We start from the raw sequence: 14,097 nt of genomic DNA, 5'->3' as shown, positions 1-14,097 counted from the left end.
CCCTTAGTTTGGCTCCATACCTATCTCCACTGCATACCTGTGGCAGCATTTAAAACATTGGATTCATATGCATCTATGTGTGACATTGCTAAATATGCCTTTATCTCTTTGATCTATGAATGAAAAGTGTTTGTTCCGTAGGAATAAAACCGCGGAAAAGGAAGCCTTTTGGTTTATCAGGAATAATGAAAAAAGAAAAAGATACTGAATCTGTGTAAGTATATTTCCACCCTGAAGCCTTGTTTTATATGAAAACTAGTAATGGGGATAAAAAATAGCCAATATTTAACCAAAAAAAAAGGTTTATAACAGCCATTTGAAGGAACACAATAAATACAAAAACATCACAGTAATTTACAGTTTTTGTGACCAAGGATTTTAACATAAATAACAACAAATAACAAGCGTATTCATAGTAGTCAGCTCATGTTCCATTCTTTCCTATGCGTAGGTAAGTAGTTTTCCATTCTTCTACGTGTCAGCTTTGTAGATAATGTAATTCACATTAATCCTTGTAAAATACGTCTGTATGTGGTAAAAGTACTTGATGGCTGTGTTTGCAGAATTGAAGCTTCAGGTATTCTTCTGTTAGAGGAACTTCTACATATACCGTCGAAGGACAGAAAAATGCAGTATATCATGAGCACACTCCCTTCTCGAACACCATCATTATAGATCAGGACTGATGTCCCAGATATACCCTATGCCATATTCTTTACATGTACTCAGTCTTTGAGGAGGTAATCTGTGCAAAAAGTGAGTTTGAATAACAATCCTGGGGGGAATTATTCACAGTATCTATATTAGTATTTATGGTCAGTGTGGTTTTTTTCATATTTCTACATGTATTTTCTCAAGAAGACAGCTTACAATTTGACAACTTTGACAATACAGAAATATTCCCAGAGGCAACATATCTGCATATATACTTTTTAAAAATAATTTTTAAACTATTCTACCAGTGTTAGTTTTTTTAACATACTGCTGAAAAACTCGCGACCTAAGGACAGCAGGTGCTAATAGTATTTTGTTTCTATATTCACACAGTCTATAAAAGTGCCATAGGCATTTACCAAGATTCTTGCATTAAACCATAACTACTAAATGAACTAGAACATCACAAATAAATAACAGAGGCTTCATTATGTGTTTACATAATATATTTTAATACTTCTTTTATGATCTCTTTAGAGATATAGATTGCTAGTCTGTATTTTGTCTGATTTAATCTTCAGCTGATGATCCTGTTACAGACTGGAAATGATGAAACTGTCATCAGAAACTTCTCTGCACAGAGAAATCAAGTCCTCCCTTGGACTTGTGTATATTAGTCTGTGAGCTTGTTTCATTTGTTTAGGGCAAGCTTTCTAAATCTAGAAAAACTCTCATGTTTAGTAGGCTTTTCAGTTTGTCAAGATAGTTTTTAAACTGTTGATGCCTGAACCGGTGTGTCTAGTAATGGTTTTAATTCAGGGAAATACCACACAGGGTGCATTCTCTTATATATTGCTGTAGTTTAGCCAGGGATCACACTTCTAACCACTGCTTTGCATTATGTGTTTGTTTCAGTTTTTATCTAGAATCCTTAAATTCCCTTATAAAATCTCTGTTTTTCTGAAACACTGCCTTATAGCAGAAGCATGACCCAGTTCTTTAATTTAAAAGGAATGATCTAGTAAATCTAGTGATATAAAAGTACTTTTCTCTGCCGCTTGATGTCCTTGTTCTCCACCTCACCAGCATTTGTAAACGGCTGTGTTTTCCTTGCATCTATAGAACAGATCCTGGGAGATGTCAGTAATACTCTTCTGAGTCTAGATCTGCCATTTCTGTTTAAGGTATCTTGGCTCACTAATTTTGGAAATCTTCATTGTGGGCTGAAATATATTCATTCATTTACCTTATATTTCACATTTCTCAACTGTTACGTACCTCAGGCTATATATATATCTTGTTTGCATACAGACACTTTTTGAAACCATATCTCTTAAGAGAAGAATATGCTTTGTCTTTTCAAGCAGTAAAATATCTTTCAGAACAGCTCTGTTGCTATGAAAGATGTAAACCAAGTAGAAATTTGATCACATATGTCTTCTTTTGTGTCAGGCCTTTCAGAGAAGATGAAGTCCTTCATCTCACTGTCATTTCCTTAACAAGCTGTACTGAATTTTGTATTAATGCTTCCATGTTAGCAAGTTTTTTGCACCTGTTTTTAACACACTGTAGTAAAAGCTACATTTTTTACTTTTAGCCTATTTATTTTTTCAGAGAAGATATTTTACATTACAATGCATTTTGGTTTTTCCATGTTCTTTTCTCTATACATGCATGTGTAGGATGTTCAGACTAATGATATAAAAACACTCTTGCTCAGTTGCACCATCATGATTTTTCAGGGTGCAAATTAGAGAGGACTTGTGCGCTACTCAAGTATTCCCATGTTCTGTAAATGTAATTGCTTCTGGTTTTTGAAGACATCAGAGAGAATAGTGTCATTCATTATTTTAAGTACTTCTACTCAAATTGAAGTTGCAGTGGAAAAGTTTAACACTTGTGAATAATGTGCTTGCAACCACTGCCTTCCTGCAGACAACTTTTTTTTTCCTAGAAGTGCTTTCTAGGAGGATACTCAGTTATTTTGTTCAGCATCTTCTAGTACTTGACTGCAACTATGCTTGACAAACACGAACTAAGAATGAAACTCTAAAAGAGAAAGCTCTGAATTCTTCTGAAGAGAATCTTAATTTCTTTGTGAATTGGGTTTTGTCCTATACATTTTGCACTTGCAGGTAGACTATTTTATTAGGATTGGTGACTTCTACTTATTGTACCCATTACCCATGAAGACCTGAAACTTAAAGTATATTCATCCAGAACACAGTGTGGTAGTCCTCGCTTTCCTTGATTTTTTTGTTATTATTTCTAATTCTTTTCAGTAATATGTGTGTTTGATTTTTCATAATTTTTTCTGATTTTTTTTCTGCAGTGTTTTGAGCATAAGCTGTCAGCTGTTACTTAAATCTCATTCACTTGAATGTGGATTATTTAAAGTAAAAATTTCAAGAGTATGAGTGGCAAAAGGGTCAAATGCACTGTCTTGAGTTAATTGAAAATATTGGAGGAGATTTTGTGTGAATAAAATAAGTTGTGCATTCTATAATTGTAAATTTTCTTTTTTTTGTTTTTTTTTAAATAGGGAGTGTCCAGATGCAGACTCAGTCGTAAGTAGACTTATTTTCAGAATAAATGCATATGCTTATACTATCAAACCCCACAATCTGATGAAATTCAACTTACATACAGTCCCTGCAATACATAATTTATCTGGTAAAAGATTTAGTAATTTTATTGCATACTCAAAGTGTTAATTTTGTGCAGTACATGATCTTCAGCGTTATGTACAAACAAGTGTCAGTAATACATTTTTGTTTCCTAATAATATTAGGTTTTAAGCAAGGTGTTTTCACTGCAAGTATATGTTACTTTATTTTTCAGCTAATAGTCTGAATTCCTTGGCTAATAGATTCTAAGAAAGAAAAAAGATGTAGTTTATTGTGGACTCAACTTTGTGTTGTCATATTCCTCTGCTTACTACTGTTTCTTTTGAGAAGTCCTTCTAATATTGACTGGGTTTTGCTTTACCACTGGCGATAGAGTGTAGGAATATACTGTTTAAAATATGACTGTAAATGCAGCATTTCTAGATGCACTCTATTAATGGTCTAGTTTTCATTACTGTTAGATCTGTGATATGCCTTACAATTTTTTTTAGTCAATTCAGGTAAGTGGCAGTTTGAAATTAAGTTAAATATGTTAATGATTTTCATTTCCTTAATTTAGTTTTTTCTTTTTATGCAAACACATATGTTCTCTTGAATTAACATATAACAGAGTTATATATATATATATAATATATAACTGTAGCTATGTTCAGGAAAAATTTACAGAGCAATCTAATTGATTTTCTGTAGGCTTATTTATTTTTCATTAATTCATTTAGGTGCAAATTATATTACACAATTTAAGTTTACAAGTTCACTTATTTTGTGAATTTTTTGATTTTTATTTGGTAACTAGGAGGTTTTAGTACCTAATATTAAAATTTGTTTATATGTTTATCTAGTAAAACTATCCTTCTAAATGGATAGTTTTGGAAAATTAAGTTTTGCCACATAACAGAACTGTATGTGTAAGAGCAGATGTGTAGTTCTTGCCAAGACAGTTACTTTATATTGTGCAGTCATCTTGAATTACAGTAAGTTTCTTTCCTTGGGTGCATTTAAAAGAAAGTAACAATAGAAGTATCCTTATAATTTTCAGACTTCTCATGGAAATAAAATCATTTGACAGTTCAGGTTAAGTCATTGGAGTGAACCACAACTGGATTTGACTTGCAGTGTTTATTTTCTATGCTTATTTTGTCTCCATGTGTTTGGAAAACAATTAGTTCAAAAAATTCAAGTATAAATTGGTTTGGCATTCTGTCTGGCTACATGAGGCATACCATATGATCATCTAGGTTAATTGTTGATACTTTTGGTTTGGTTTTTTTATGTTTGCATTTGGAATTTAAAATTTGGTCTGTGATTTCTGCTTGTTTTTTTCAAGCCACAGTAGTATTCTGTATAGTGATTGAATGCTTTAAAAGCAGAAGTCATTATTTTAATTGTAGTGAAAAAATTACAGAGATTCATTTCATCCCTAACAAACAAGCAGTCCAAAATGCTTTTATGTTTTAAGGTTGGAGTCCTCCTCTGAAAGGTCTCATTTCAAATACTTTTAATTTTTCCTGGCTTTTACTCATGGGTTTCCTTTCTGTTTAATTTTTCAAACCTAATCTAAATGCTTTGAACAGTCTCTATCATCTCTGGGAAGATTTGTTTTGTATGGATATTTGCAACAAATAATGCATTTCAAGCAAATTAACTTGGAAAATTATTATTAAACAAAAAAGATTAAAACAATATTAATTTGTGTTTGATTGCTAAGAAATACTGAGGAATAGACTTCAGAAAATTCAGCTTAAGATGTCCCAGTTATTATTTTGTCAGTTTTGATCACTCACAGAAAGCCTCTCTGGCATATATATGATAATTAACGTGGTCATTTTTTAAAAGGTGGCTTTTGTTTATTTGTCAAAAATTTTAATTGTGTGAAAGGAATGTAAGAGATAACCAGTCTTCAATTATATATAAAGACCAATGTAAAAATACTGCAAATTTTCAAGTTAAGGATGTAGCAAGAACTGATATCTGTATATTATCTACCAGTTCTGAGGGCTACTGTGGATCTTTGAACCTACTATGTAGTCAATGCCATGAAGGCCTTCTCACTAGTGCAAAATGTGTAACACAGTCTATCAAGCTTCTGTTCTGTTTCCAAGAGCAAAATGGTGAGATGGGTCAAAAATGTCTTTTGTCCCAAAATCCTGTCACGTTTATATGTGGTGAGACAGATACGCTTATGCTCATCCTTTTTGTGGCTGCCAGATTATATATACTGGAAAATAAATTAATAAGACATTCATTCCAGTAAGTATTTTTTTGTAATGGCTGTAAGAAGTTTTCGTGTGCTCACAGTAGGCAGCTGTGAACTGAGAGCTGGTATTTGTTGAAAAAGCTGACTGCTTCAATAAGCACTCTCTGTTTAAATATAGGTGACAGTATCTCATGAGATTTAAAATTCTTGAGTTTTTTATATGTCAGTCTATAGTGTAACTTCCATTAAGCTAAACCTTGATAATTGAGAAAAGTGGAAAGTCTGTAGTAGAAAGTGTCTCTTGAAAGAGATAGAAGACTGACTTTGTATGGGGGTTTTGCCTTAGAACATTTTTCTAAAGGCTGAAATGTCTTGTTTCCCATGAGTTTGCCATGTCTCTAGAGATGTTCTCTAGGAAGATATGAGCTCTATAAAAGCTTTTATTTCAGGAAAACATTTACAATGTTCCACTTGTGTCCAGTAAGATCTGAATTGGAATTGCAACCCTTCCCTTGGTTAGGATGCTTGCTGATCTCCTTCTTGTACTTCACTGCCTATTTTCATGAATACTGTAGTAATGTAATTATCTTTGAGTTCTCTGTTCTTTCTGTCAAATCCATTTGAAATTGTCCAGTAAGTTCAAAAGTAATTAAGAAGAGAGTCACGGATGTACAGAACATAATGCTGAAAGGTTTTTTTTCCATGGGAAACTGAAATGCAAGCACATATCAAGGCATCCAAAACTTTTCACTAACCTCTTAATATGTGAGATTATATAGAATTATAGACCATTTTTTTATTTTTGGGGACTGGTTGAATTTGGAACCATCAGTTTCTGAAAAGTGGAACACAAGTGTAATCTAATATTAATTGAAATTCAAGTATTTTTTTTATTTGCATTTTACAGCATTTTGTTCTGGCATTTTTCAAATAGTTGCTATTGAGGAAAAGGCTTTCTGTCACAACACAAGAAAGGGGCACTTTGAATTCCCATTTTTCTTTCTTTCTGCATTTCTAACAATAGGAGAAACTGTCTGCTCTCTTCTTCTGTGTCTTTTGGGTTAATAGGCACCCTAAGGAGAGGAGGCCAATATTATGCCTCTGTCTTAACCTAAGTATATGTCAGAGTCAAATTTACACCTCAAATATGTCAGAAGTGGAGAGCCTTTTTGTTCTCTTGTTCCAGCCTATGTGCTTCAGCTGCTTACTTTGAGTCCTCATCCGGATTACAGGATGCCAGTTGAGTTCTTGCAGAAAAAAAATAGAGTGAGCTGTTCAGCTATATTGCATCTTGAAGCATACCCTCAAGAAAACTTAATAAAGAGTTCTCATAACCACTGTAGTTATCCCAGGAGAAGAGAAAATATAAAGAAATCAAACTGGGGCATGGTGGAGGTTCTTTGCTTCTGGACTGGTGACCAGCCTGTCAGCAGTGCTAGTGTTGCAAAGGGCTAAATGATGTAGCTAGACCACAGTGCTCTGTAGTCTAGCTACATCATTTAGCCCTTTAGTCCCCTGTCCTCTGTATGTAGCCCAGAGACACTAATGACATGGTAATGGTGTGGCTTCTTCAATCACTTTAAATGACAGATGGGACAGAGCAAGGAAACTGAAATAAATTATTCACCAAAGCTGAAAAATGTGTTTCATTAATAGAATGCTTGGTCCTCAAGCTTCTTACACAGGAAATTTAATTTTATTTATCAAGGCCTGATGTTTTATTTCTTTGAAAATGTATTAACCCCATAAAGATTGTAGAATATGCCACAGCAAAGACAAAGGTATATGACCTAATTTTCTGGTGTATGTTTAAAGCTATATAAGATCACAATTAATGCATTACATCTGCAAACACAGGGAAAACTGGCTTTTACAGCTACATGTTTAGTTGCTTAACAGAACCTCAGAAATGCTTCCTGGAAGTCCACCAGGTGCAGTTGCTTTTGCAGTTGCTTTCTTTCTAGTTGCTTTGCAGAGTTCAGTTCACATGCATAATGAGGTAGTTGGGAGCTTTTTGACTGTAAAGAACACTGCACATATTTGTGTAAGAGGCTAAAGCAGACCTCCATCCCCATTTTATTAATAATAACTTTTCCCAAAGGATGACGTTTGCAAAGATCATCATCTTTGTGTGTTGAAGTTCAAAAATTATATATGTAGGTTGTGAACTTAAACTCTGATCAGCATGGTAGGCAAATCAGATTTTACCTGTGTTGTGTGCCTGATATTTAAGATACACTGTTATTCATGACATAATATGTAGTTCTGTAATTGTAGGAGTGTAGAAAAGGGGGTAAACATTAGACAAATAAATGTAAATGCCTCATTAACATCAGATTCATGAGTATGTGTCTCTCTCAGGTTGCTGTGTTATCTATTCCTGTTAGTAAATGTAAATTTGCAAATGAAATGTTGGTATTTCAGAAAGCATATTCATCAGTTCAACCATTCAAAATATTAAGAACAGTATTTTGAAATAATAGTCAACTTGTAAGATTGTTAAGTATCTTTTTGTAATCAGACATAATCTGCCTTTGTCTATGCAAAGGTGTTTCAAGTATCTATTCCACCCATTTTTTGCATTGGTTTATACAAAAATATAAATTCAGTATCTAGTTAATTAAAGCAAGTGTTAATGATCATAAATTGGCACAAGATCCAATCAATCTAAATTGCTGACAAGGCTGGAAATACAAGGCATATTATTTATGTGTGTATATGCTGTTTCATGTGAGATGTTTGAAATTATTTAAATCTATGTATTTAAATTTCAAATATAGGAAAAAACTACAAATTAAGTTTTCTGGTTTTCTGCACAGAGTTTGAAAAGAAGTGGTAGCATAGACTAGCTGAAAGAGAAGGAAGGAATTTTCTTCTCCTGTGTTCGGAACTTAAGCTGTACGGTATTCATCTCTGTTATATACATGAAGTTGTGAAAACAGACTGCATGCTGAAGGGCTATTTCTCAGGAATAGATGATTCAAGTACATTATCAAGATCAGAAATAATTGTCATTAAAGTATTAAGAAAGAAAGTTAAATATTTTAAGATTTCGGTTCTTTCTTAATCCTAGAGATTATTCAGTAAATTAAAAATAATACAATGAAAATATCTTCTACAAACTTAAGTTCTCTCATAGTTTAATATCAAAACAGTGAGTTTTGCCAGCTACATTGTGCATGCTGTGTCAGCCCAGTAATCATATCCTGTACATATATGGCCCAGTTTTAAGAAAAATTAATTGTTGTGTATTTAAAGATTTTTATTGATTTTCAATTCGTCTTGACCATGAATGTCCTTGATCTATGGAAAATCACCTGGTGTGACAAATAAATTAATTTCAGAATTCAGAATTTGTAATATTACAAGAAAATAAACTTACTCTGTAGCTATAGGGTTTTGTTCTGTTTACTTTGATGTCAAGTTTCATTAGTGGTTTTTGGTATATAAACAAGGTCAGCTTGAGGTCAAGCGTAGCTAAGAACCTTGATCTGAGCAAGTAGAGCTAAAGTATTGGACCGTGTGATTGTACTGTTATTACTTTTTTGTTGGTGTATTTATTTATTTATTTTGATGTGATATTTAATTTGGTGTGTCTTACATCTGTACAGGACTGTATTTCTTATACTTTTCTTAGCAGAAAGTTTGAGCTATGTGTAATTTCCATTTATTTCAGAAGTGCTAAATTTAGGGAACTGTACAGAAGAGACTTTCTCTTAGTGAATTATCAGACATCCCATTTGTGATACCTGTAAAAGATACAGAAGGATAACTACATTTGAATCATTTAAATGTTCGTGTTCTATACTTCCAAAGCTGTTCAGAGACATTCTCTTTAAACTTGGCTTCAAATTTTATCTGAAGTCATGAGGTTCCTTTCTTGTCCACTTGAAATCACCAGCATAAGTCATTTTGTTGTATCTCTTGACTTCTAACAGATTATGTTTTTGGCCGTACTGTGTATACATATCTGTTGGTCAAATTGGTTCCCAGTACCTGTTTTCTGATAAAATATACTGATGCTACGCTAGAATAAATTACTTTTATATGTATACATATTCTAATTTTTTATAGCATATTAGTAACTACTGAAATCACTGCATTTTGAAGACACCTTGTTTGCGGTTTTTTGTGATAAACTTACTGAGACATTAAGCAGTTCACATACAATGCCTGTGCATACAAAGTTGTGAGTGGATTATTTTGGTTCTGAGTGGGGAAAGTATCTACATATCCACATTTTTCCTGTATATGTAACACATGATGCAGGGGTTTTGTGCATTTTTAAAATTTAGATTAACTTGGAGACTTGTTCCTCTCTGTCCCAAAGTTATTTTAATGAAAATATATGCTTAGCTGAGCATTCTAAATTATTTTAACATCATTCTTGTCAATTTATGTTTAATTGCCCACAAGAACAGACATACAGAACTTAAGTTCCCGGATGCTTATTGGCTTTGAAGATTCAGGATAGTGTTGGAAATTTGTAAAGGAAAACTTGGGAATAAAATTCTGAGCACCTGTGATGTGGATATTCTTTTCTGAAGTAACAGTGCAGGCATGCTGCCCTTGCTAGGGGAAGTGGAATTGCAAGCAGCGCTTTGGCTAGCATACTTAAATATTGACTAGTACTTAGGAAGGTTTTGCCTCTGCACTATCAGAACACCTTGTGTCTTAGCTGAAAGCAGTAAAAATTGGGAAATTCTTCTGGAGCCAAGAGGATTATAACCTAATTTAACTCAATACTAAAGCTAAAATAATATTGATTTCTGTCCTTTTTGATAAAGTAATTGATTAATAATTAATGAGTAATTAGTAATTAAGTAGTGATTGGTTATTTAAAGCAGATGCCCTTCAAACTTGCCCTTCAAAGTTTTCTCAGGAAATTTAGAGCTTGTTTTGTTACATTTTGTGGTGAGATACCTTGTCACACAGCTTCTGAATGACAGATCATAACTTCAGATAATTGTTATAATGTTGAATAAAAATCACTGTCATGAGTTGTTGCAGCTTTAATTTGTCAATGATGTAGAATTCGGTCTGATGTAAGAATAACTTGGGTTTTTTTAGTTATTTATCAATAGCATAATTTTTGTTGTTGTTTTTAGAACTTTCCTGACGTAGATGATGAAGGATACAGCATTAAACCAGAAGCAACACAAGATATCCTTTTTACTATTATTGCTCCAAGTTATTTGATGCTATTACAATTCTTTGGAAAGAGGAAGTACTGACTAAAAAGTTTAGGAAGATGAATGACATTTATGCCTATGTTGCAACCTTGTATTCTTACACTCATAGTTTTTGTAAAATGAGCCCAGTTTTTTCTTGGATGTTTGTGTGCAAATGTTAAAGATTAGATTAGATCTGATCTGATCTGATCTGATCTCTTGGGAACTTCAAAAGGACAGTAAAAATGAAAAGCAAAAAAATTGCCAGATCCGTTGCAGATCCAAAATTCCACGCAGATCTCTCTCCATGAAAAGCTCTCAGAGAGTTTATAAAGTTTGCAAATTTTTTAAAGCAAATTGAATGGTTATCTGTTCTATACCTGCACCCTTGTGGTTTTTTTTGTAGCACTAGAGCAGTATAGAAATAGAATTTCTGTTACTTAATGAAGTCGTTACACTACATGCTGTTTCCAATTGGTGCTTTTAGCTTTTACAGTGTTTTTAATAACTTCATATTGAAAGCTTTATTGCTTTCATATACAGAGCAGATTTTGTTCTGAGTCACCTTTATTGAGGCTGAAGATTTTTCTTTGCCATTCCCCTGTTGCTTTGGAGAAAAATTCTTGTCCACTTTTTTTCCTACCACCACAGAGGAAAGTTCTACTTAAGAGCTGGGAATAGTTACCATAGATCTAAGCAAGCTTAGTATGTTGACAAGATAGCTAATTTTTGGAAATGTATTCACTGAATTTTTCTGGGTACTTCAGATAAAAGGTGAATTTGGGCTGTACCATTACCTTAAATTGCAAAAATGTTTAAGTAGTTAACAGCTCATTACAGTGGCCAGGTCATCATCATAATTTCTTTGTTTTCATCAGCTTTGCAGAATATTCCTCTAATATCCACATGGAAGAGTCCTGTAAGAATAAAAGCCGTTGATGTAATCTTCTGTTTAAAAAATTGATATAAAAATGACAGATTTTTATCCAGCTCTAAGAGGATTGTTTCATGTTTTGCATGTATTTCTGAAAGTGAGAGATAAGTTAACAGCATTCATGCTTATCATGATAAGTGAACAACATTCATGCTTATTCATTTGGACATCTTATTTTTTATTATATCTGCTTGTGAAACAAAAGAAAAGGCATACATTCTATGAAAAATATCCATGATTTGCAGTCCCTCATAAGGTAGTACTTCAGCTGCTGAAAATCTTGACCAGCTTCAGGAATTTATCAGCTCACTTTCTCTTTTCCTCCCTTAGCCTCTAGAAATTTTTTTTGTGACTGGGATCTCATGAGATAATTTGTTGGAGGACATTGTTTTATTATAATGACAGTCAATCATAATAAGTGTGACTTAAATCTGTATAGGCCAAACACTTTACAAGAACTGTCTTATTCATAGGAAGTTAATCTTGAAGGTCGGTGATAATGTTCAAGACAAGAAATATGTTGATGAAATTAGAATTACTTTTCTTTGAAACCTTTTCTATAAATGCTTCATTTTGAAGCAAGAGAGGTGTAAAATAAAAATACTTGGCTTTTTCCTCACCACAACTTTCAGATCCTTTCAGCTGAAAGGGATTTGGAATGTTAGGTTTAAAACTTTGTTATGGAATAGTTTGAAGGAATTTAATGCAAAAGTCTCTCGTATTTTCAGGTGAAAATAACAAAAGTGACTTAGAGAATACGTACACTTCTTCCAGGTGGTACAAAACTTTGTGTTTCTGTAGATGGAAATTTTCAAATTTTTCTTGTAAAAAAAAATTGCAGGTTTTAAGACTTAGCTTGGGCCTTTCAGAGCTTTACTTCAGTGCAGCTCCTGTGCAAATAAAGTGGTGTTCATTTTCCTTACTTTGAGGTCTGAGATGTCATTGTGATTTCTTTCTATCCAAAGATGACAGTACTTTAAGCAGCTGACATTGTTCAGTTTACTGTGCAGTCTTCTGTTTAACTGGCATCCTTACTAAAAACATTTTTAGTGCTACTCTGTAAGAGGAACAAATAACAGTGGCTCCTGCTCTTTCCTTCACTGTTTATGCTAGGTACAGCTACCATGGGCATTTCACTGCTTATTAAAAAACGTAGGCTTTTCTTCATTTGATTTAAAAGACTTCTAGATTTTTCATACATCCCTTAGAAACCCTGTTGGAGTCTTGCAAACTACAATTTTACATGTAGAAGTGTTGCTGCTTTAGAATCTTAAATTTAACCTTATGCCTTCAAATATGCAGTTATTCATTTATATGACAGATACTGCCATTCTTCAGTTATATGACACCATGTTTTTTTGAACAGAATCATCATTCTGAAGTTAAATGGAATAAACCCCTAAATTTTAACTCTGAATTGTGCATTTTGGACTGTGGATATATGTAAATGCGCTAAGAGATCACTTAATATCAGCATTTCATGGATCAGAATTATAAAGTAGATTAAGCAGATGACTTTGAGGTATTTCTACCTTAACTGAGGCAAACATACCAAGGAGAACCATTTCTATTCATCCAGTGAGTCTGACTCTGAAGATGATGAACCTAGGAGATTCCATGTAGAAATAAAACCTGTCCAGCCAAATAACAGCTCTCAGTACACTATGCCTTCTTTGGATGAATTAAAAGTATCCATAGGAAACATCACTCTTTCTCCAGCAATATCTGTAAGTATTTTGTTCCTTGTATTTTTACATATAGAAAAGTGGCAAAGAAACAGTAGTGTAAACATATATTATAATGTTCAGAATTTTTCTAGGTTCAGTAATTCTTTTTTCTTGTGCACTAGGTCATTTTTGGTACATTTCTTATTCCAATATATATAGATTGCACTTTTATATTGCAATATAACATTAAGTACTTTTCTCATATTTAAAGTCTCCTTTGAGACTTTAGAGTGCTCAGTTCTTGTGTTTGTGCTTGTGCCACCATGAGACATTCAATTACATCTTAGTGTTAGCTGAGCATGGCTTTTAACGTAATTTGAAAATTAGTTTTCAATAACATACAAGTCTTTTAAAACAGGTCATATAATGAGGATACATGTAACATTTGCAGTGCAGCTTTACTGATTTATCCTGCCAGTTCATGGAATAATCCTTTATACCACCAAATGATAAATAATATTAGGGTATGCTAGTACAGTATTCAGATCAGAGTGAGACTGGTTCTGATTTTAAGGAAAATAGTGTGCATAACATATTAAAATAATAATTTTTCTCTTTTTTCCCTCACTACATTTTGAAAGCAGAGGCACAGTCCTGTAAGTAGAGAACGGCTTTTTATTTGCATTTGTAGTTAAAACTAAGTAAGTGTAGTGTGTCAGGGGACTTGTTGGGAAAACATGAGGAGTGTTTGGTTTCATCTGTACCATGTGATAGATACATGGGCTGTTTAATTCTCTGCCCCAAACACTAAAGAGATTTTAAAATGCTGCTCATTTTGTCAGCTCTA

At 33.2% G+C, this 14,097-nt stretch overlaps 1 protein-coding gene across 5 annotated transcripts in view; it reads left to right on the top strand.

The window, feature by feature from the left end:
* FCHO2 (FCH and mu domain containing endocytic adaptor 2) overlaps positions 1-14,097 on the top strand; it is an 86,132-nt gene that overhangs the window by 43,583 nt on the left and 28,452 nt on the right. For 2 of the 5 annotated variants that reach the window (XM_064735135.1, XM_064735133.1), the window contains exons 10-14: positions 142-214; positions 3,197-3,221; positions 10,587-10,644; positions 13,135-13,310; positions 13,895-13,906. In XM_064735135.1, the coding sequence (XP_064591205.1) occupies positions 142-214; positions 3,197-3,221; positions 10,587-10,644; positions 13,135-13,310; positions 13,895-13,906 (344 nt within the window). Of the gene's footprint in view, positions 1-141; positions 215-3,196; positions 3,222-10,586; positions 10,645-13,134; positions 13,311-13,891; positions 13,907-14,097 lie in introns of all 5 variants that reach the window. The other 3 variants (XM_064735132.1, XM_064735131.1, XM_064735134.1) reach the window with 2 other exon arrangements.

Source organism: Zonotrichia leucophrys, chromosome Z (assembly GCF_028769735.1).
Source record: "Zonotrichia leucophrys gambelii isolate GWCS_2022_RI chromosome Z, RI_Zleu_2.0, whole genome shotgun sequence".
Classification (NCBI taxonomy): Eukaryota; Metazoa; Chordata; class Aves; order Passeriformes; family Passerellidae; genus Zonotrichia; species Zonotrichia leucophrys.
Note: the sequence above shows the minus strand (reverse complement) of the source record. Positions and strands in the feature narration are given on the sequence as shown.